This window comes from Montipora foliosa, chromosome 3 (genome assembly GCF_036669935.1).
Source record: "Montipora foliosa isolate CH-2021 chromosome 3, ASM3666993v2, whole genome shotgun sequence".
Taxonomy (NCBI): Eukaryota; Metazoa; Cnidaria; class Anthozoa; order Scleractinia; family Acroporidae; genus Montipora; species Montipora foliosa.
In genome coordinates, this window is record NC_090871.1 from 28,282,268 (window position 1) to 28,305,789 (window position 23,522).

Below are 23,522 nucleotides of genomic sequence, written 5' to 3' on the forward strand. Positions count from 1 at the left end.
CATTTGCGAACGAATTGCGTTTGACTCTGTGTTTGATACCCATCCTGAGATAGTCAGGTTGAGCCAGGATAGACAATTTGATGCAAGAAAGCCCTACTGAGTGTACTATTTGAATTGTTTAATTAGTGCGGAATTTCTATGGATGCCGGAGGCCATAGAGAGTGTGCTTTAAAAATGTTGCAGTGCATGAACTGCCCATTTTCTCTAAAAAGCAAAACAGTTAGTTCAGTTTTCAAAATATAAATTTGGCTCTCATTGCAGAATTTTCCTTGTAGCTCCGAACGTGTTCCACTACTTAAAAGAACGTAACATGTCTAATCCTCATAAATGAAACTAATAAATGATTGAGAAAATTATCAAAAACTCTGCTGTGATATCAGTTAAAAATAGGTTCCTGATTGTCATATCGAACCCATCTCTTACCGATTGAGGCTTTTTAGTGAAGGAGTATTCAAAGGTTGATACGCCACCCCGTGACCACCTTGACACGACGCCATATTGGAATTGTGAACAAAACGCCTCTCTTAGAGAAGAACCTACGTTAGCTTTTTGAGACAACTCAGTGGTAACTATTCATCAAACTGGGGCGTGCTCTAACCTAACGCGGAAACGTTGAACTAATGACAAACTGTTTCATAGCAAAATAAGAACACAACCAATCGTAATTTTCTAAGGGAGCTAGCAAAGACTGTAAAACACATTTCCTTAAACAAACCGAAACTTTCATGTTTTTAATACCATATTGCACGTCGCTTAAATGTATTTCCCTCTTCGTTATATATTTGTTAGTTTATTGAATCAAAGGTTTTATTTAAGACACGAGATTCAATCACAAAAACGGTGTGTCAAAAATGTGCAAACTGGTCGTTTGGACGAAGAAAACCGAGGTGGATGGAAGCGTATTTTACCTTAGAGCCATGCAACATTCAACAGCTAAGAGGACACATAAATGCGTGCCTACATCAAAAGACATCCATAAGATTCTCAAAATTCCAAATTGTAGATAACGTCCGTCGAGAGATTTCATAAATTAGTTTGATTCTCGACTGAATCCACTGAATATCGTTGAAAAGTACGAAACATGGAGGCCATGCGATTCTGGGATTGTTTCGAAATAAGACAGTCATGGCATTTTGAAATTGATATTGTTATGACGCTGTAGTTCTAACGAAGAAAATCAATTGACCAAATACAATCAAATTCACGTACAGGCTTAGGGAAAAATTGAACAAAAAAGTACAATGTGAAAATATTTAAAATAAACTGTGCGTCGAGCTTAGCAGAAAAGGGATATTCTTAATCGTGTAAAAAATATCGTTAAACGAAGACAAAAACACATTGATCTTACCGGAAATCTTTGCCAAGGGGTCCACAAGACACGTTGCATCCCTTGAAGGAGACTGAAATATTCCATCTTAGAAAAGAGAAAACTTAACTAGGATCGGCCACCTCGGCCCGCTTAAGTATCGGCAATATTCATGTCCAGCACATGTCATTTTGTCAAAGAGAGGCTGACGTGACTGAAAAGCTCAACGATTATCTCGTTCTTACAGTTCTTGAGTCTATCAAGAGATGATTGACCGAGAAGAATCTTAGGATTTTTGTTGATTGCATACTACCAAGTATTCCACACTTGACAGCCATTGGCAAAGGATATTGCGTGGAGTGCAAAATGTTTTCATCCAAGAGATTTGAAGCGTGGTGTTAAACTGTAAGGCTGAACTTTTGGACAGCAAACTTATGTTAAAGAGGCCCGAAACCAGCCAATCAGCGCTCACAGTTATGTGCATTAATAGCCTACTCTACCTTGAATTTTATTGTCACGAACATCAGGAAAATAAGCAAATCTTTCTAAAGAATAAGCTTTAATGACCACAGAGTTGCATATTGAACCCCCCTTGTGAGACTAATTAGCAAAGTTGAAAATTTATACCTCAGAAATAAAGGTTTTATGTTTCGTGACTTTACGAATACGAAATGCAATCTGCTGGGGCTCAGAGAAAAGGGGTAGATGTTTAAACATATTCAACCAATCACAGAAAGCAGGGGTCACGAGAAAGCCAAAGAAAAGCCTCTGCTGAAACAACTTCAAAGAAAGCGGTGCTCTTAAAATATTCAACTCAATGATACCGATAAATGTGGTTAAAGTGTCGAAATCTCGTGCCTGATTTAGGAACTTTTTTGAGTTGATGTGTTCTGTTCTTGAAAGAAAATACGACATTCTGAATTTTTTATTTTATTTTGAGCTGGATGACCGAACACCTTCAAGGCTTGTGGCACACAGAACACAATGCAGACAACTGGCATGTGATGACAATTCAGTCATGATTACTCGTGCGTGCCTCGTACATGTTATATCGGAGGGTCTTCGAATGAACCACAAAAATAAAATAGGTTTCCTTACGAGTGGTGAAATACAACAGATTGAAAATAACATTTTTTTAAAGATTACAAAACCATTTGAAAACTCGCAAGAATATGATTACAAAGCCTTGTTAGGTTTATGTTTTCCCGTATTAGAAACTTTAGTGTAATACGAAGCTGTATTTTTTGAAAGTTATTCAGTTTGTGGCATTTTTATTGGAGAGAGAGAGAGAGATCTGTCTACATTTGAGAGAAAACATGTGGCCAAATTATTCCAGCAAGCTACTTTTTAAAATAAATTATACTTTCATATTCCAGGAGATAATATGAAAAAGTCGTAGCTTCTTATTTGAACTATTTAAACACATGGCTTTTGTGTCGTTTTTATGTTCGTGCAGACGTTGCGTGTTGTTTCCGAGGAATGATATGTTTCAAGCTCCAAGCGAGTTTGAGCTGTTAAATGCGTGACATTTGACAAACAGAAGAGAACACGCAAAACACGCAATGTGGTCCATGCTACCACGATTTGTCAGCGGCGAAACACAGAGAGCAAATTCACTGATGTGCAGTATTCAAAATGGAGGATCACTCAGGATGTTGCGTGCGGTTTTGTGTGATTTTCCCTTTTAGCTGAATATACTCGAGCTAAGCGCCAGAAAGGTGTGCATGTTGAAAAAAAAATGCTCACAATTAGTATGAGCTGCTGGCGAACCCATAAGTTTCGCGTGTACTTATTACAAATTAATTTTCATTTCGATGTGATGTTGAGGAAATTCCACATCCTGATGTCATTATCTCTGGACTTTGCATCTGGTTTGTTTTATCATCGAGAGCAGGATGTCCTGAGCCGAAACATTCATCATTTTTCTCTTTTGTCGTCGTGCAGTTTGTGCCTTCAATTTGGCACCTGGCTAGACACGCAATGCCCTTCTTGAGATAATTCGAATGGTGGTGAACAGATTTTTGTTGTAGATTCTACCACTGTATGGACAAGTGAGGGAAAGTTACCGTAGTCTTTTGTATGCTTTTATTGTATCACCACGTTACATTCGAAAAACGTGCAATGCAATGCATTGTATTTAGCTCCGGATAAAGGAAAACAAGATTGAATTGCTGAAAAATAATGATATTTATACGCCACAAGGCATCATCAAACCATGCTAAATGACAAAATTCAAAGACATCACCCGGAAAAGTAGAATGCTCAAAGCCATTGCACAACAACAATATACAACAATATATTTTACATGGCATAACCGATCTCGTATGAAATTATCAGCAACCCTTTTGTTCAACCTGCCACTTTTGGCAGCACAATTTTACTTATAGTGCAGTCACTTCAAAGTCTGTAGCAGTTATTTTTAACATTGTTGACACAGTTTCTTGGGACCCAAGTGATTGCTCTCATCTTGAAAGATCTGTGATCATAACTCAGCATTTTGTCAGATATGTCCAGGTTTGACCCTAATTAGATGCACACTGATTTCAATAAACGTCACGCAGTGTCCCTTTGCGCTTTTCGCCAACTTCAACATTACTCGTGTCTTAGAATACAGACAATTTATGTCACAAAGTGTCCCCCAAATGCTGCGCTTTAGTAAAGATTAACTGCTGCATTAACCCAAAGCTAAAAATAATTCAAAACTTTACCCTTACCTTTGTTGAAATTGGGTTGCAAATGCTTTGACTTAAAGGTACACTTCATGTTGGATTGGGTGTGCATCTAATTAGGGTCAAACCTGGACATAAGCTCATTTTGTAGGAACATGGCTTTGAAAAATATGCCTCCTTATGCATGATTTAGTATTATGACTTTTCAGCAATTTAATTCCTTCATAGAAATACTCCCACATTACTCAGTGTAAAACATCAAGTGACATATACAAAATAACGACATATAAAACGTTATACAAATAATGTGTAGGATACTGTCTATAATAGTGTTAGTTTCAGATTTATTTCAAAATAAAGACTTAAATGGCAAGAATATTTTGACACAAAAGTGATACATCATGAGGTTAAATGTTTTAAAAGAAAGTTTTTACGATCAAGTACATGTAATGGGATATAGATATGAGTGTGATAGTGTCTACACATAAAATTATTTTTTAGTATATACCACACAGGTGAATAGTTCTCTCCCCTGTGCGCTGATTGGCTAACTCGCAGGTGATTATTCAAGTACTATTCACCTCCGAGTACCCAGTGCAAAAGATTTGAAATTCTCCACTGTATTTAACAAAAATAAAGTTTTTTGGTTCGTTTTTTATTCGACCTGTGTGTTATATACTAAAACAATAATGTTATTATTCACCTCAGTGTCGGTGAAAGTGGTGGATATTTTTTTTTGGACAGCAAACTTATGTTAAAGAGGCCGGAAACCAGCCAATCAGCGCTCACAGTTATGTGCATTAATAGCCTACTCTACCTTGAAATTTTATTGTCACGAACATCAGGAAAATAAGCAAATCTTTCTAAAGAATAGGCTTTAATGACGACAGAGTTGCATATTGAACCCCTCTTGTGGGACTGATTAGCAAAGTTGTATCCACCACTATTCACCTCCTCTTCTGTGAATAATTGTTAACTATACTTGATTTTGAAATTAAGTTGAAGTGGTGAAAAGTTTTCTTCAGATGAAAGTAGTGCAACTTGAGCTTCAACTTCTTGATGATGCTTTGATCAACAGATGTTACCTGGAAGTAGAAGTTTTTTTTTTTGAGGCAAATCATTTTAATAGCCCTTTTTTGATATATTAAAATTCAGTTCTAAACAAAAGGCATCATCTTGAGTCTCTTGGGAATAAATGCATGTATAAGGATTTGTATAAGTTTATTCCTCAGAGCCTAGAGATGTTGCCTTTTGTTTAGGACTGCATTTTAATATATTGAAAGTGGACTATTACACTGTAAATTAGTCAAATGAAGCAGTACATGTACACTCATGGTAACATCAAGCCATCCAAAATGTTACTCAGACACCCCTACTTAAGTTCCTTAACACTGTTATAATTATTTTATACGATTATTCCTTTATGGATTTCTACAGGACACCTCATATGAATATTAAAGCTGTGCCTTAAACTGCTTTCATTAATTTCACCAAGAAACTTGCCTTTTAACTCTGAGAAAAGGTAGCAAACAATGAAACGAACAGAATTGCAAACATGCAACCATGCATTTTGAACACCATACTTTTTGTTCCTCTTTCATGCCTTAAGACTATACAAGCAAAATCTTAAGGTGGCTTTTTTAAGAATCTAATTGCAATTAGTATCACCCAACAAGTGGACTAATGCAAGTCCTGCATTTTAATTGGCTATGCTACTAGAGGACTACAGTATTAGTAATAGTCCTCGAGTAGTTAAAAGTGGGATGCTTTCTTTCATTTTATTCCCAAATAAATATTTCTTCAACTTGCATTTGCTAACTTTATTATTGCCTTTTCTGTCTGACTAGTTGGGTGATAACCCTTACACCCTTTACCCTCAAGGGCCACGGGTCAATAGCCCATTCAGCTTTACCTCATGGGCTGTTATTGACCGGCAGCCCCTGCTTTGGTTCTAATTGGTAATAATATGAGTGAATTTATTGAATCACTGCTTGGATCTGTGGACAGTTAAATTTATGAAATCAAAAAGTCAACCTTCAAGTAGCTAACCACTTTCAGCATGAATGAGTGAAGTATTTCCTCTTTTACTATGTACACCCAAGCTGATTTACAAGTGGGGACAAAAAAGTATCACCTAAAGGATAAAGATAGTGTTGAGATATTTAAGTGGGGTGGCTCTTAACTACCAAATCATTGCTATGGACCCCTTCAAATAGTCTTTTCTTGAGTTCCTTCAACTCTACAGTTATACTTTTTTTCCAAGTGTGTTCTATTTAATATTCCTTCGTCTGGTTTATCTCACAACCATAATTGGTAAATCACATGACAAAAACAGGAAATGCCAAAACACTCAGGAAGTTAATTATGTTTTTCACAAATTTGTATCAATAGTATGAGAACATTCTAACACAAAATCTGTAGCATAGATCTTAAGGGCCCACAGACAGATTTTTTGCACATTGCTAAGGAAGTGAAATGTTACTTCCAGTGACTGATGTCATCATGTCGTGAGCTGACCAGAAAACGCACTCACAAGCAAAAATCACTGCACAAACTGTTGTTTGCATGGAAGGTTTCTCCTCACCCTTCCTGGTGCTCGATCTCACATTAACTGCGCATACGTTAACGAACTGACTTCCGGTTTGAGAAAAAGCTAGATTTCCGGCAGTCTTTAAATTCAATTAATTTTTTCTCATATGGCACGTTTCACCCCCAAATACAGAAAGGTCTTGAGAAGAGCAGATGAGAAATAACTTGAAGAAATAGAACAACATTAATGTTTCGACATACTTATGCCATCTTCAGTTCTGATGCGTTTTACAATTTAAACCTATTTATAAGAAAAATGCAATTGATGAATTGATACATGGTTCGGGGAATTTGTGATACACAAGCCAATGAGAGTTTTTGTGGAGTTGGTTACTCTGAAGGGATCAGTTATTAACTGACTTGTAAACCCTTACTGGCTGTAAGGCTGCTACTCCCCTGGCTCTGCTTCAAATCCACCAAGAACAGGATTGTTTAGCTTGAAGTTTCAATAACGTAACTGAACTACCATCAGAACGGGTATAATTAACTTTTCTGGTCATGTATACCAAATAGTGATCACTAAGACCTAGTCAATCACATCTGGGAATTTGTGATTCACAAGTCAGTAAGAGTTTTCTTTGAGTTGGTTACCCTGGTGGGTTCAGGTATTAACTGACGTGAACCATAAATATCAATGATATCGAGGAGCGCGGGAATATTGCAATCTAAGGTGGATGAATTTCTGGGTACATTCCGAAGGAAGTTGCAGTTAAGATCTCTCTGAGGCCCGTTTCTCGGAAGTCCCGAAAACGTTTCGGGCCCGAACGTGTTTTCAAGGTAGCAAAAAGGAAAATAACTGTGAAGCTGGACGACTAAAATCCTCTCGTACACCGGAAGCTTCGGGACTTTCGAGAAACGGGCCCCTGGGAACGAGAGCATTCCTCTCCCTACCCTTCCCTAGTCTGCTCACCAGGGGTCATTCAGGTGCTTAAATCAAACATGGCTGATTGCAGCGGCTTCGGTAGCATAGACTTTCTTGTAAAGCTAACTGGATTGTCAGATGCTGGACTTCGTTTGGTCCTTGCTCTATTTTCAGGTACGCTTAACTGTATAGTGATGTCTAAATTTGACATTATTTTGTCTAGAATCGAGTGCTTGAACCTGAAACGCTAATCTAATTTTAGAAACCTTGTCGATTGCATTGATCATGCGATCAATTCCTTTGATCGGAGGAGTTTTACTTGAACTTAAATCGTGATCGGTTTCGTTGTGAGAAATTGCGATGGCTTTTTTCATCCGCATTCACAAACAGTGAGTATTAATAAATTTAAATCGGAAAATCCACGCAATCTGTCGCGGAAATCGTGTTACATTTTATTTTTGCGTCTCTGCATGCATGGTGTATTAAACGAACTGTTGATAATTTCCTGTGTCGATCCCCGACCATTGTTTGTTGACCAATATTATTAATATTTTTTTCATTTGACTACCTCGTCATGTTCGTTTAATGTTGACTTACAAGTGTTGCAATTGTTGTAGGGCAGCAATTCAAACAGTCGCATCAAACACCGTTAAGCATTCTTTTGTTCTCGTATTTTATAAACTGTTTTGTGCGGACCTGCTCGACTGAAACGCGCGTGCTTGTTTTTGTTCTTCTTAGCTACCGGGGTTTTTATTCTTAGCAACGGAGTCACGCATACTCTCATACTCTGTTTTCAAGCTGCAATGGCTCGGGAAAAAGATTCTTTGGTAGATTGGAAGAGACACTGCGATAAAAAGGAGATAACTAGTGGCTTTAAAATTTCATGCTAAATGTTAGGCTATGTGATACACGCTTGATTTATTTTTAAAGGACTGCAAATGGCGCGTTTTGGCCCTCACGTGGCTTCATCTTTGACTTTTTAGGGGGCAGGGGGCATTTGTTTTCCATTTTAATCTGTCCAAGATTGTAGCTTTTGATCAATATGCATTTTTTGTGACAGCACTTTTTATGGTGACATTCCACAATGATGCCACTTTCCACTGATGCAAAAAGTAGCATAAAGTACATGTATATGACTGGGAGTGTTCTGTAATTTTGATAAGAATCGAGTTAATTATTGTTTTGATAAGAAATGATGATTAGTGTTTCTTGTTGTTTGGTCATTTGCTAAAACATGAACAGTATTTGAACATCAGACATGCTTTGTATTTCACTTTGTTTGCAATATTTCTCATTTCAAGCAGCTCTTGTAATTGAAATTGGCCTGGGGCATCCTAAAAAAATAACTGCATTTAATAATAAATATCCTGAAATATAGTTTGATAGAATGTAGGGGGTTGGCTACAATCATGCAGCAACCAAATCTTCATTATCAACTTATTCTATATATATACACAGTGCACACTGCAAAACAAGTTAAGGCACATTTTTTAGACCTAATGCTAATTAGCAATGTTTTTTTTAAGGTATTGGATTTAATGAGGTGATGAGCTAATATTAAACTACGGACTTGGGACTTGGTTGGCTTATGGCCAGTATATAGTAGACAACAGCCTGAAGTCAAATATGAATGATACAATCTTCCTTTTGATGTGACATAATTTTATTATGATGAAAACAAGGGAGACCTTAACATGCATCTTTCTATGCAAATGATAATAATAATTATTTATAGTCATGGTAAAATTCATAGCTTCTTAAATAAAGTTTCTTGTCCCAAGCAGTATTAAAGAGTTTTCCACTGGTTATCTTTGATTTTAACTGAAATTGTATGTGTAGTATTCAGTTTTAAAGAAAACACATGGTTTGGAAACTGTTGCACTTTATGAAATTTAAACATGTATTGACCGTTTTCATATTGTTGCAGCATACCCATTGGCATTTATATATCACGCATTTTTCTACAGAAAAAATCCAGTTCTCCAGGTAATGTATTGTAATTTAATTTATACTTTAACCCATTGATGCCTCAAACACCATAGGATGCCTCCAGTTGACGAGCAAAATTGTCTGGCGTTAGAGCTAGACAGAGTAAAATCTGTTAAGTCTCAATCCCAGGAGTCAATGGGTTAAAATGAATTATTTCTACATGTACATTGCACACTGCCAATGTATGCACATTTTTTTGTTTACTTTTCACAGGTCACTCATTACAGGTCATTGTTTTACCTGTATGTATACTGAAGCAATCCAAAACCTTCAAATTGGCTAACCTTAGGCCTCAACATCATTTTTAGGTCCATTGATGCCTATCAGTTCAGCATTTTAAGCAATAGAGGACGTTTTCCGTGTTTCCATAGCCTCATCTAAACGCGAGGGGTAGTTGGGAGAATTTGAGGCAGTTATTAACGTCTGTAGCTTGCCTCTTTAACTGGATGAGCACAAGTGCTCCACTCATCTGGAAGATTGTAAATCAAATAATAATGTCTCTCAGATAGTATGCACTCTGTTATCGGCTGATTAAGCCTACCGTATTCTACAGTACGGGCCGCTGTATAGCCAGCTAAATTTGAAATTTTCATTAAACATGTATTCTCTAGCAAGTTCTTCATGTTGTTTATGTTACTGTACTTGTAAAACTGTTTTTAAATCTTACAAGCAACTATTTCAAAAAGCCAAGAAGATTTATTTGTTTTTTCGATTTTTAAGGGGAAGTCGTTGTGGCAGTTGAACCTTCCACTTGACTCAATTCAACTAGTTCCCTTTCCGCACTCCTGATTACCTCAGAGATATCATAAATATCTTATTGACCATGTTTTCTTTGTCCATATTTAAGTTACGGATCATCTTTTTTTTTTCCCGTTGATTTTATTGCCTCATGCTTGGGCCATAAATCATTGGTAAAAAAAACATAACTTACAGTATAGCAACGGACCTCGCACTAGATTAGTAAGAGGTATTTAATTCACATGAAATTAAAGTCAATCAAATCATTTAATGCCTCCCAAAGACCATCCCCTAACGTCCTCGTTCGTGGGAGGTGGACAACAGTGGAGTAGGGGAGTGCCTGTCAGGGTGAAGTATAGTAGGACTTAGCTCCCAGGGCCGTTACGGTAGCTGTGAAGGCTTAGCAGGAACGCTGAACCAGCTGGCAAATAGGGGCTCTGGCAAGTCTGCAGAGGTTTAGTCACCCTCTCGGACTTAATCTACTGACTACAGAAACCGAAAAAAAAGAGGCCTTATGCGTCCCATGGCGCAAAAAGGACTCAGTCTGATGATGATGACATCATTTAATAATTATGGTTTTTTTTCTGAGGGGAGAAAACTGGATTACTGTAAATGTAGAAACCTCTGAGCATACTGTAATAAGGAACCAACAAACTCAACACTCATGACGTCAAGTCCAGGAATCAAATCGGTCCCACTGACTGGTGGAAGGCGAATGCCATCACAGTTGCACCAACCCATTACATGTACATGTATTTGCTTCATTGTTGTTGCACTGTTGTTAGTTTTCTTTTCTGCTGAGAGATGATTTCCTTATTAAAAAACCCCCATTATTTCCAAATTCAAACTTAGTCTGGAATACACATGCATGTACATTATTGTACATGGACAATAACCATTATGAATTTTGAATGCATCATTTATTATTCACCAAAGTGGAGGTAAATAATAGGCAAGTCTAAATTGTAGACTGGACTCTGCAGACCAGTAATGATTGCAGACCAGAAATCTGCAGGTCAGTCTGTTTTGTCAGCAGCAAATCTCAATCATTTACTGTATTTCATGCATCATTATTTTTTGGGTTAGGGTTAGTCTGCAGATTTATAATCAGCGGTACATGTAGTTTGTTCCTTGGTAACCAAAGCAAAACAGGAAGTCATTTTGTTTTTCTCCATTTGCTCAGTGGCAACTTTTCATCTTTTTTCCTTTGAATGCTATCTGTTAGATAAGAATTTCCAATAAATCTCTTATTTTGGATGAAAATTGTTCTTGTTTTACCTCTTTTTCAGCATGCATACTTCATGTTTTGTGGTTTATCTATTGCTGCATTTTGTTATGGTGAGAGCTGATGATCACTGACTGTACAATAGCACAACTTACAATAATTATTATTATGAATGTCACTGACAACAAATTTGTATGGTACTGATGTAACGCACACCTGAATAGCTCAATTTCATAGAGTTCAACATGTAACTACTACAACAGAATGGATAAAGGTGTTTACAATTGTAGTTTCTAAACAAAACTATGGTGCCGAGTCACCAGTGGGGAGGTTAAACACAGAATTTAAGGGTTTGTCAATGCAACTGAGTTGATGTGGTAAATTGACCAGGCCGTAGAGAAATTTGAAAACTGACATCTGGAGCCTAATAGCTCTTTATCAGAGTGCTCTGACAGAACAGACAAAGGGGTTTTGTTTCTAAAGGAACTGTTATAAATGCATTGTTGATGGTGGAGAAGTGGAATACAAAAAAGGGTTTATTAACTGGGGTGAAGTGTCTGCCTGGTAAAATTGACCACTTTAGAGAAATTTGAAAGCTGCTCAAGCCACTCTGACGAAGGGTAATGCTTGATTATATATGATGATTGTGAGCTTTTAAATTTTAGTATGGTGGTCACTATACCATGTAACTATGGTAACAGAGTCTAAGACCATTTTTCCAGGAATGCGGAAATTGCATTTGATTTTAATGCTACTTTAGGCCTTTTGTCTCTGTGTTGATGGTAATGGTTACCGAAACCCTGTTGCTTCAAAAATGCTGAGAGAAGTGGAGCTTCTTTCAAACTGATTCAATTTTATCTGTTTTATTATCAGCAAACCCCTGCGATCTACATGTAAATTCAGTTTTTATTTGGACGTGAAATTAAAAATTCTTGGCTTGTTGTTGAGGATTTAAGGGGGTGTGTAATTTTTAGGGGCCTACATGTAGGTTAAAGAGCACCTAAACTCAGTCTACAAAATTTCGCTATTTATCTGCTGGGTGAGATGCGCAAAGTTATCAAAACAGTATTTAGACCCATGACCATGATGTGAGAGGCATCAGTCTATTCTCGATTTTACGTCAGAACCTCCTTGGCAATGCAAAATTTCTTTGAAAACTGTGACGTAAAATCAAAAATACACCCATGCCTTTCACATCACAATTGTGGGTCCAAATTTCACTAAAAACCTGCATATAAGAACCTACAGGCTGAAATTTGGCAAATATTTTAATACTCAATTATATTATAAGAACCTGTTCAGCCTGGCAAGGAAAAGACTGAGGTTCTTGTACAAAAGATCACCCCAATCTCGATTATCAAAATTCTGGATGTACATGTATTAACTGAATGTGAAAACTCTAACAAAATGTTATTGTGTATATGCTTTCTTTTAAATATTTCACAGGTTGTACATGTATGATGTGCACAATATAAATAGCGTAAAATATTTTGTTCAGCATGTTATTGTCTAGTCAGCATGCATTCTGACTGACTATTATTACTTAGCTAGGCTAGCAAGTATATGTTTATGTAAACCATTATGCACTATTAATAGTGCAATATTTCTGTGAATGACTATGCTATGACAAACTCGGAAATATTAAGAACCTATTAAGAACCTTATCAGCCTGATTTGTCATAAAGTACCCAAAATATAAGAACCTGTTCAGCCTGACCTCTAAAACTCAAGGTTCTTATACATGCAGGTTTTTACGATACTGCTAGTTCTGCCAAGTTTATGAGGCTTGCATGTCACAGCAAAAGCAAAATTGTGGGTAACAATGGTGACACATGTTTGCTTTGAATGGGGAGATTTGTATTAGGAACATAATTTGAGTTTTTAAGGTGCACTTTAAGAACAGTCATGCTGTTTTACTGATGCCCTAAATGAACTGATCGATCCTCACTTTCATGCTGAGAGTCTGCAAGTGGATGCAATTGACCCACTATTTATCCTTACCAATACCAGAAATCAATTGTACAAAGTATCTGTTCTTAAAGAGCTGATATTGCTCAATACGAATTTGGCATCAAGCCTTTAGTTGGGTTGTGCATTTTGTCATTTTTGGGGGCTCAGTTTCTGGACTAACAAATTGATAAATTTTGTTTTCAAGTAAAGTCAAGATACTTTTAGCCTTCAAATAAGTACATACAGTACCAGTTTTTTTGGGTTGACCCAAAAACACTGACCCCCGGTCCATGGACTACCCCGACGGACTACCCAAACAGAATACCCCAGAAATACTATTTCAAGTGAGTACTATTGGTCATAAGCAGAGTTACAATTAGTGCTAAGCCTAAAAATTCATTTTAAACAGTGTTGGTGAACAAAAACAACCCTAAACCCTAACCCTAAGCTAACCTTTTTTAAAATGGGTGCTTAGACTTGAATACTGTTAGCCAACGTTGTTTAAAATGGATGTTTAGGCTTAGCACTTAGTCTAATTGTGATGCTGCTTACGACCAATAGTACTCACGTGAAATAGTATTTTTAGGGTAGTCCGTTTGGGTAGTCCATGGACCGGGGGTCACTGTTTTCGGGTCACCTGTTTTTTTGGGTTAAACTATTTTTAGGGGTACTTTTTGTATTCATCCACTGAGTTTTATACTGAAGTGATTATTATTTTGTAATTTATTTCTCTTTGGAAGGCTGGTGTTTTGCACACTCCTTGATAGCCATTGTGTCATCTTATTTGCTGTTACACATCATTGGACCATCCATTGTAATGGTAGTGTTGGTGTTCCTGTTTAACATGGTGAGTGTTCAATATATTTTTTTTAATTATTACTGGTACGTAACAATTCTAACAGGGATGTAATAAAAGCTGGGAGCTGGAAAAATCTCTGCCTGTTCCTAAACAAAATATAGTGTACCGAATGATGCATGATCACCCTTGCACTCGTAAACTTGTACAATTTACCTTTTATGGAATGCAAGGCTGTCAACTTCCAAAGTTTTCAAATATTGAGAATTGATAGGGTTGGGATGATTGATGATGTCATAACACTTGTGACATAATTTCTGATGACGTCATATTACATCTTTTATGCAAAAAGAAAGTGTCACACAAGACCTCACACAACCTAGGCAAAGGTAAAAAAGCGTGCGGAAAAAGGCAGGTATTTTTACAGGTCACAGGTCAGGTTTACAGGTCGCTGTCTTAACATCACTGAAAACAACCCTACAGTACCACTTTCCTAATGTAACCTCAGGCCTAAATGATAGTTTTTAGGCCTACAGTTAATATTAATCAATAAAGGGTTAGTGTTGTTTTATCATTGTTACAACAATGACCTATAAACCTGACCTGTTACCTGTAAAAAATACCTGCTGCAGAAAAAGATGTCATTGGCATTGCAGCATTACCGGTAATTGATTTGATTGGTTTATTTCGGACCAATCACATTTGTTTATTGCTTAAATTATAATCTGTCAATGAATCTATCTTTGTAAGAATCGTGTTAAGATCTTGCAAAATCTTAGAAAGAATCTTTTAAATTAAGATTGCAGGAATGATCTCGAAAGATGTTTTAAGATCTTGCTAGAATCTTATAAGGTCCTGTACAAATCTAATACAAGATCTTACCAGATCTTAGAATCTTGTGACAAGATCTTACAGTGTACTAGATCTTCTTAATTAAGAATCCTAATGAGAATCTTTCTAAGAAACTTATTAATAAGAGTCTCACTAAAATCTTAATAAGATCTTCGCCTGTGTATAGCAACACTACCAGCTCTGGCAGCTCTGTGTTGTTAATACGTGGATCTTTCTAAAGAGAACTACCCAATAATTATTACTGGAAAATATGCCGGTAATGATAGAGCATTTTCACTCACATGACCAGCAGCCATACTGGATTAGTGAGACAAAAGAATTCAAAGAATTTGCATGAAAATCGAGTTCAATTCCCGGAATTGGTACACCATCATGGCCTCCATTTCTTTGTTTTGAAACACCAGCATGGTCACCGTGACATCAGGTGAAAACGTCCCATAGTTATTATTATGCATTCACAGTGGTGCCTTAATTACAGTTACATGTAGGTTGAATTTTTCCTGGCGAAAACCACCCTACTCTAAGTACACATACTTCGTGGTGTACACGTTGACAGTATAGTCTTTTTGCTGGTATTGCAAATTAATAACTATTATTGCCAATTTAACCCATTGACTCCCAGGGGTTCCCCATTGATGAGTAAAATCGTCTGGCGTTAATATAGACAGAGTAAAATACTAAGTCTGGCCGGTTTAGGCCGGTTTGGACATCAAAGGGTTAATATCATTATTGCAATACCTGGATTTATTGCTCACTGCATATCATTCTTCCAGGGTTATTTGCTAACTAGTTATGCATACTATGCATCTGGAGATTACGATGTGAACTGGACGACACCACAATGTATCTTAACTCTGAGACTGATAAGTAAGTAACTAATTTGCTTTGAGTTCTTCTTTGAGCTACATCAATCGGTACATGTACATTACACAAATTGTATGAATACATGTACATTTTTTTTTGGTAAATCATTTGTTGTAAAAATGATTACATGTGTGTAATTACGTCTTTACCAATAAAGGTTGTTGTCTTGTTGTTGTTGTTGTTGTTGCTTATTGAAATGGTTACATAAGTACATCAAGGCATAATTATCTCATTTACAATGTACTGGTGGAGTGTCATACTCTGAAGTTAACTTTTTGTAGTCACATAATGTATAAAATGCAATTCACTCCAATAATAATAATAATTATTATTTCATTGTAGTGCTGCATGGTAATTGAAGGCTTAGATCAAAGTATATTGAGTAACATTGATTTAATTACAAGAAAATAACATGCCACTTTGTCTCAGAGTAGAGTCAGTCTGAATCTTTTCTGTTCATTTTACACCTCATCCTGTACCACATTAGACTGCTGTTTGATTACATGTACATGTACAATGCATAATTATGTAATTATGCCAAATTCGTCAATACAAATGTACTGTGTTTCAATAATTATTATTGCAAATTAGGCTTTAGTAGTGTTTGATGTAGTCTGTTACTACATGTAGTTGTTTTCTCTATGGAGCTCACTCAGTTAACATTAAATGGACAGAGTCTCAAGTTTTGCTGGGGTTTGCTTGGCAGATTTAGGGCTCATTTTTAAAAAGAGGAACTGTAGCGGTAATAATTATTTCATTGTAAACATCTCTCACAGGTGCTGCTTCTCTGAGCACCTACTGCCAGCCATAATAATATTTGTTGTTAATGTTTCTGATCAAAATGCCATACATGCACAGTACTCACACCTTTTAAATTTTATTCTTGAAAGTAAACCAACAAGCATGTATTTCTTGAAATTAATCCAGTCAAAGTTGGTTGGTGGGAACCTAAAAAATTTGGCATGTTTTATCATAGGATAAGTTTCAAAATTCATCAGTCTATCAGAATCACAAATAATACATAGAGGATATTACATGGCCGTTCGGAGATATGAAATTTCTCTTTAAGAGTGTTAAAAGATATTTTACGAGTGAGGGAAGTGAACAAGTGAAATATTTTTCAACACTTGAAGAGAAATTAACACCAGTGAAATACTAAATCATTTCACAAAAGGCATCCAAAGGCGTGTTTTTACAAGTAACCATAGCAACAGTGATCTTTTCACATGTGAAGAGAACAATGTTATCAGTTCTTCACATGTGAAGATATCATGTTTTTGTGCGAAACCTCACTTAATTGGTATTTGATTCGTGTTTATTATATAATAAATTTATTTAGGTTCTTAACACACAACCAAAGCAAAACACATGTAGGTCTTGTATAATTTGGTGTTGACAGCCATTTTTATCAAAACTTATTCTAACTGAAATGCCATTGAATGTTAACATTTTAATTATGCAAGACAGCGTGCACATACTAGCACGCTGCATCCGGGGATAGAGTTAGGGATCACCTCAGTCCAGCTTAGAGTTATGGTATAGCTGGTACTTGTATGCCCCTTCATCCCTATTCAAAGAAGGGGAATTTCCTTTCTTGTGGATGCTCTCCTTGATCAGATCCAGGAAAGCAATTAACACATACATGTAAGAGCAATGGCTTATGTTTTTCTCATAGTACTGTACAGTGTCTCTCCTGGATAAGAGTGCTTATAGTGATCTGAATCACTTTTGTTTTGCATTGATCGAATATCATTGTTTTGTATAATTCTGTTTTCAGGTGTTGCCTGGGACTATTATGATGGCAACCAGGACCAGGTAGTGTTTGACAATAAATTATTATTACCAGTACTGGCATTATAAAAACATCAAATAGAAAAAATGTTGTTGTTACAGTCTTTTATATGGTCGTGTACATGTACAGTGTAGAAAGGAAAATTCTACCCAAAAAGAGCTTTCAAAGAGCCTGAGATGACAAGAATTCCCTATTTTGATCAGCAAAGTTCCAAAATGATGTGCAGGAAATGGCCACACAAAATGTCACTCTTAATAGACTGAAAAAAAAAAAAAGGAGTTCCTTGAATTGGTTGCTCTTGGCACTGCTTGATCAGTAACATGAATGATGTTAATTAATTTAAAAATGCTTTGTCTTTCAGGAGAAATTGACACCAGATTTCAAAGCTACTGCGATTAAAACACCTCCAACTTTACTGCAGGTAAACTCTTGACAGTTGCTTTTGTATTGAATTAAGGTACAGTATAGTGTATGGCGGTATCACCACAACAGGGACCAACAGTTAACCTTCTGCTTCACCCTTGTGAATTGGATAACTGCATGGGAGACAAAATGAATTACTGGTATTCCATTTACACTAAATTCTTTTCTATTCTTTGTTACAATGTAGCTGTGTGGATTATCTTACTTTTATGGAGGATTTTTAGTTGGTCCACAGGTAAGAAGAAACCATAATAATATTAACTACATGTAAACAGAAAATACAATGAACTGCAAACTATGGCCAATTTCCAGCCTCCCAGCGGTCTTTGTGAAGACTTGGCAGTATCATTAGTTTTGTCATGACGTACATTGTACATCATATGGTACCATCATATGGTGATGAATCCAAAATATGTGTTCAGCAAGGAGAAAGCTGCAATTAGCTACATCTAATACAAGGCCACATTTGAAGTGCTTGCACAGAAGTGCTTCAAATGGCGACACATTAGTGACAATAACACGGATAAAAGAATATTACATGTATTGCTGTGAAGGGGTTTATAGCTGCATAGTGGCTCATTAATCAAAATTAACGATAAAAGAACAAGGAAATTGCTTTTTCGAGTTTGTGTATAAAGGAGCAAACTTTAAATGTCCCCTTTAATGTGAAACTTGAATGTCTTCATTTTAGACCACAGATCCAGTAGAGATTATGTCTTGAATGGTTTGTATATGAGTACCTTGCAGTGTTTTCCAAATAATGTATCTGGCCCCAGTTACAGTACTGTACGTATAATCTGGTGGATAAGTCACTAATATCCAGCAGTTTCAATCTGAACAAGGATTTCAGTATCAATTGCCCATGTAACCGTGAATAGGCACTGTCTAAGCACAACTACGGCTGTACATGTAAGCAAGGGCTTGTACAAAAACCTTAGCCATTGTTTAATGTGAGGAATATTTTATACTCTGGATAGTGCCTTATCCACTGGATAATAATGAGTCCCTTCCAGGGCTTTTGGGAAACAAGTCTAGAGAACTTGGCTAATTTGAACTGGGGAACACGGAAACTGTGACAAAATCTTTAAGGGAACAAAGGAACATAAACAATTTTAGGGATCAAAAAGCTGGGAACAAGTTCGAAAGTAATTTTGGGAACAAGGAACACAAGCAAATTTTTTAAGGGAACAAGGACCCCCCCTGGGAGCAACTCAATAATTAACAATAATATTATTCTACGAGGGGGCGCTAGATATGTTCTGAAGTGATAGATACGCGCCGAGTTGGTTATAATCATTTTATATCCAGCAAGCCCGAGTTTTTAATCGAAATGATTACGTTTTAAAACCTATTAACAATCTTGTACTAAAAACTCCAGGATCAACTGCTGATCCTGGAGTTTTTAGTAAAACAATAATTATAATTACAACATTGTCGACTAAAGCATCAATTTCTGCCTCGCTTAATTCCGGTCCAAAACTGCTTTTGTCGGCCATTTTTTCTCAGGGCTGCAAAAATGTTTTCAGCTTGCTTTACTGCTGACGCATTCCTTGACCACATTACATTTAGGTACTGCAGGTATATGAACCGATAGCCTGTATCTGGCGAGCCTATGAAAATGCTGGAAATCTGATATCCGTAGTTCAGGTTTTAGTAATTATTGTTATCCGGTCTTTGAACAACTGGGCCTGGTGGTTAATGTTTGTCTTTCTGTTTCTTGGCAGTTTCAAATTAAAGGTTTTGTTTCCTTCGTGGAAGGTACTCTTATGGACAAAAAGGATGACAACAATTCTCGGTAGGCATTAAGTTTCAGCTTATTATTCAGTGTAGACCAGTTGCTCTTTAGATGCAGTCAACATTGTGTACTCAGTCACATCCTTTGTTATGTGGGTTAACAGTAACTCAAATAATGCAAATCCCACTATTGATTAAGGAGACTACAAAAGAAGACACCTATAGGTTCTGGGTGTTGGACCTGGGGCACACAGGTAAAAGGCTAGCATTCTTATCACTGTGGTGATCTTGCTCCTCTTGTTGGGTAAATGTTGAGCTAAAGTATGGACTGATTGAAGTTTCGTTCTAAAGCAGACTCTTACAAGTTCTCAGGTCACTCTACAGGAAGTGCATTCCACTTCCGTTTTTTTGTGTTATATTGCTGTATGGTAGCATTACGTCATTGTACACTGAGCCCCGCTACATTGTCTTCTCCCAAGACTAGAAGAAATTTTTCCTAAATACAATCTGAGATGAGGTTTTAGCTGCTATATTTGTGCCAGATGTGGTAAGCTAAACAATTGCACAGGATTTGAATCTCACTTTAAAATATCTTAGAAGCCTATTGTAGCTGTTTTGCTTTGATGATTTGTATGATTTTGAACTCTGTAATTTTGCCTTAGTTGCTGCAAATTGTGGTTTCTTTATTATCGGACATCATCATACGAAACAAGGATTGGACTCCAAATTAATATGCAGTTATGAAATTGTGTTAATCGTTTGCTTTTTTTCTCTTTTGCTTCAGTGTTTCAGAGGGCCTAAAACGTATGTTTCTTGGCATCATGTACCTTGCCTTGTTCGCTGTTCTTGAACCATACGTTTCAATTCAAACTATTTTGAGCGAAGAATTCAAGGTACAGCGATAGCTAGTAATTGCACAACATTTAAGAAATAGAAAACATGTACCGTGTTTTATCGAGTTATAAAAACACGAGTGAAAGTTTGGGAGAGCGAGAAATGCTGAGAAATACATGTTTTCTATTTCTTTTAGAAAACAACGCGACGAGAAAAAGGAAAACAACTTGTTAACTATAATTATCAAAATGTAAATTCTCTTTGCTCGCGCCATCACTACGTCAACAGCTCGTGCTAGTTCTGTGTCTCCAAATGTGTCTCCATCGAGTTATAGAAACACGTTTTTTAACCAATCAGCGCGCGTATTTTCTTAGGACTGTTTAACGCTCTTTTAGCAGGGTTTTCTTATAACTGGAGCACTGCGCCAAGTACACAACCATTGAGGCAAGGATCATCACTCTAGAAAAGGGGATTTTAAAGACAAAAAGGGATTTAGGTTCTAAAGAAACTGTGGCGCTTCATTGGTTGGGAAGAGAAACACAAGAGGTTTGCTTCGCTTTGACAGAGGGCTAACACTCACATCATCTTTCTGCTTTTTCTACAGTGGTCAGTTTACCATATTGACCCTGCCAGTTGATAAACCCATTTTTGTATTTTAAAGACATGCAGACCTGATAAAGAATTTTTGATCCTGTTATTATCAACATTACAGAGGGTCAATGTTACAAATTGGTCGTGGCTGGCAGTGTGACCATGCAAAAACTGGTTTTGAGAAGGAAATGTGGTCCAATGACCGTGTAGCTGCACGAGTTTCCTATCACTCTGAGTTTTAGAGCATCGAAGGTCATAAGTTGGATTCGGACTCAAGAGCTTTTCCGCATACCCCCAAATCATTTTTAAAAAGTTCATCTTTTTAAGGGTGCTTGAGTTAAAAAATTGTTTGTTCAACAAATCAACCCACGATCCGTGCGGTGCTTTGGTGACCTGGTAATCCCGTGTTCAACTTAACCAGATTCTTTCCCAGAGAGATGTTGACGGTCTTCTGTTTCTCGTGTCTCTTGCTTTCCATGATCATCGCATCTTTAAGTTTTAAGGCCATCCCCTTTTTTTTTTCTCCGTTTAGTGTCGTCCGACCGACCCAAATTTTTGACATTTTCAAAAATAAAAAGAAAAGAAAAATAGGTAACGACGTTTTCAAACCATTTTTATGTCGCATAGGAGTTTCGGTAGTTGATCCTTTTTGCCACGCTGTCTTAATTTTGCGACAACATCCACCAACTTTTCCGCCATATTGATTTTGGGTTCACGTCTTCTTGTTTTTCTGGCTCCACAGCTATGATGCTCGGGTGCCAGGCCTCCGATTCCGAGATTTCTTATGATTATTATTATTTTTTTTTTAATCCGACCGACCGACTCAATATCAGGAAACGCATTCGACGCTAAACGAAAAAAAGGGGGATGGCCTAATGATTGGAAAAATAACCACCAGATTGTGGTTAAGCGGTTTCTCCCTCGTTGAAGGCCAGTGGTTTACTCATGGATGTCTTTTCATTCTGGAGTGCATCATTGATTTGGGTGTAAATTGCTTCATTTTTTTTGTTATTTTTGATTGCAGAGACACTCCTTCTTAGCCAAGGCATGGTACATCATTTTCTTCAGCAAAATAGCTCTTATGAAGTATCTGGCAGTTTGGTGTTTGTCGGTAAGTGGAAGCTATGCTATGAATCGTTTATTGGACGTTCCCCTGGTGTTTTCTTGGGATCATTATAGTGTTTATTGAGGCGAATACTCGATGCATGAAGGCAAACGCAGCCATTAGAGCACATGAAAGTTGGATGTTGAAGAAAGCCTTAAAAAAACCCAGGATACAACCGGGCTTGAACCCAGGACCCTGCGAAAGAGCCGCTGGTTACTTGTGACTCTAAGGGTCCGTTCAATTGACCGTATTCCGGAATGAAAATACGTGGTTTGATGATTTAAAACGGCATGTCTGTCGTTTTGAAGCAACAAGGATAATAAAGATATCTTTAAAATAATTATCATTTTAGCAGGAATTTGACAATTTTAATGTGAATCTCCGTAAAAACGAAGGATTTCTAAATTCTGTTGCATGTATTGCTATTCCGGTGTCCTAGCGAATTTGGACACCCCCCCCCCCCCCCCCCGTTAGATTTGGAACCCCCGGACAATTCCGCCGGCTGATTTGGACCCCCGATACAAATCCGCTAGCGTAGTTGGATCCCCCAGAAGATAAGCGTTTTTTTATTAAGGTAATAAAATTCCTTTGTAAATTGTTTTTAGAAGTAATAAACGTTTACTGAAACTCAAGTCTAACTTTGCTCAGTTTCTCCTTATTGAAAATTAATACGTTTTCCAACGTGGTGTTACTTCAAAAAGTGGCACCTCCTTTGTGAAAGCGCCGCCCATTTAAATTATCAAATGGAAGGAAAAGATCTATAAAAGAAACAAAGCTTTACGAAATGGCCACAGCTCATGCTTTAAACAACTTTAAGTGAAGCTTAAGTCTGACCTTGCTTTTTCTCCGTATGGAAAACTTTAACACGACAATTCAACGAGTTCCTAGTGCATGATTTTTAAATCACGCTTAAAAGCTTGTTCAAATTCGCATCTACTTTACGAAATGCCGACGCGAACGATTTAAACAACCTTTTTCTCAAAGATTTATGCTTTATGGCATCGGTCAGTTTCCCCAATCCAAAATCAAACTCTTCCTCGATAAACAGGGCTAGCAGATTTAGTCCCCCGGGGGTCCATATGCGGTTACGAAACTGGGCCGGAGGTTCCAAATCCGCCGTGACAAATTCGTGACAAATGAAAACAGTGTACTTCAGTCCGAAACGTGTAATCTTCGTCAACTAATACTTTAATACTTTAGCTC

The 23,522-nt window shown here is 37.1% G+C and overlaps 1 protein-coding gene across 2 annotated transcripts in view; it reads left to right on the forward strand.

Moving 5' to 3' along the window:
- Positions 1–7,478: 7,478 nt before the first annotated feature.
- Positions 7,479–23,522, forward strand: part of LOC137997245 (lysophospholipid acyltransferase 5-like) — a 288,814-nt gene continuing 272,770 nt past the window's right edge. The window contains exons 1-11 of one of the 2 annotated variants that reach the window (XM_068843119.1): positions 7,479–7,600; positions 9,354–9,412; positions 11,443–11,491; positions 14,069–14,175; positions 15,750–15,843; positions 17,618–17,655; positions 17,994–18,053; positions 18,243–18,290; positions 19,780–19,850; positions 20,574–20,682; positions 22,239–22,325. In XM_068843119.1, coding sequence (XP_068699220.1) covers positions 7,504–7,600; positions 9,354–9,412; positions 11,443–11,491; positions 14,069–14,175; positions 15,750–15,843; positions 17,618–17,655; positions 17,994–18,053; positions 18,243–18,290; positions 19,780–19,850; positions 20,574–20,682; positions 22,239–22,325 — 819 coding nt within the window. In that variant the 5' untranslated portion in view covers positions 7,479–7,503. The remainder of the gene's footprint in view (positions 7,601–9,353; positions 9,413–11,442; positions 11,492–14,068; positions 14,176–15,749; positions 15,844–17,617; positions 17,656–17,993; positions 18,054–18,242; positions 18,291–19,779; positions 19,851–20,573; positions 20,683–22,238; positions 22,326–23,522) is intronic. The other variant, XR_011122432.1, reaches the window with a different exon arrangement.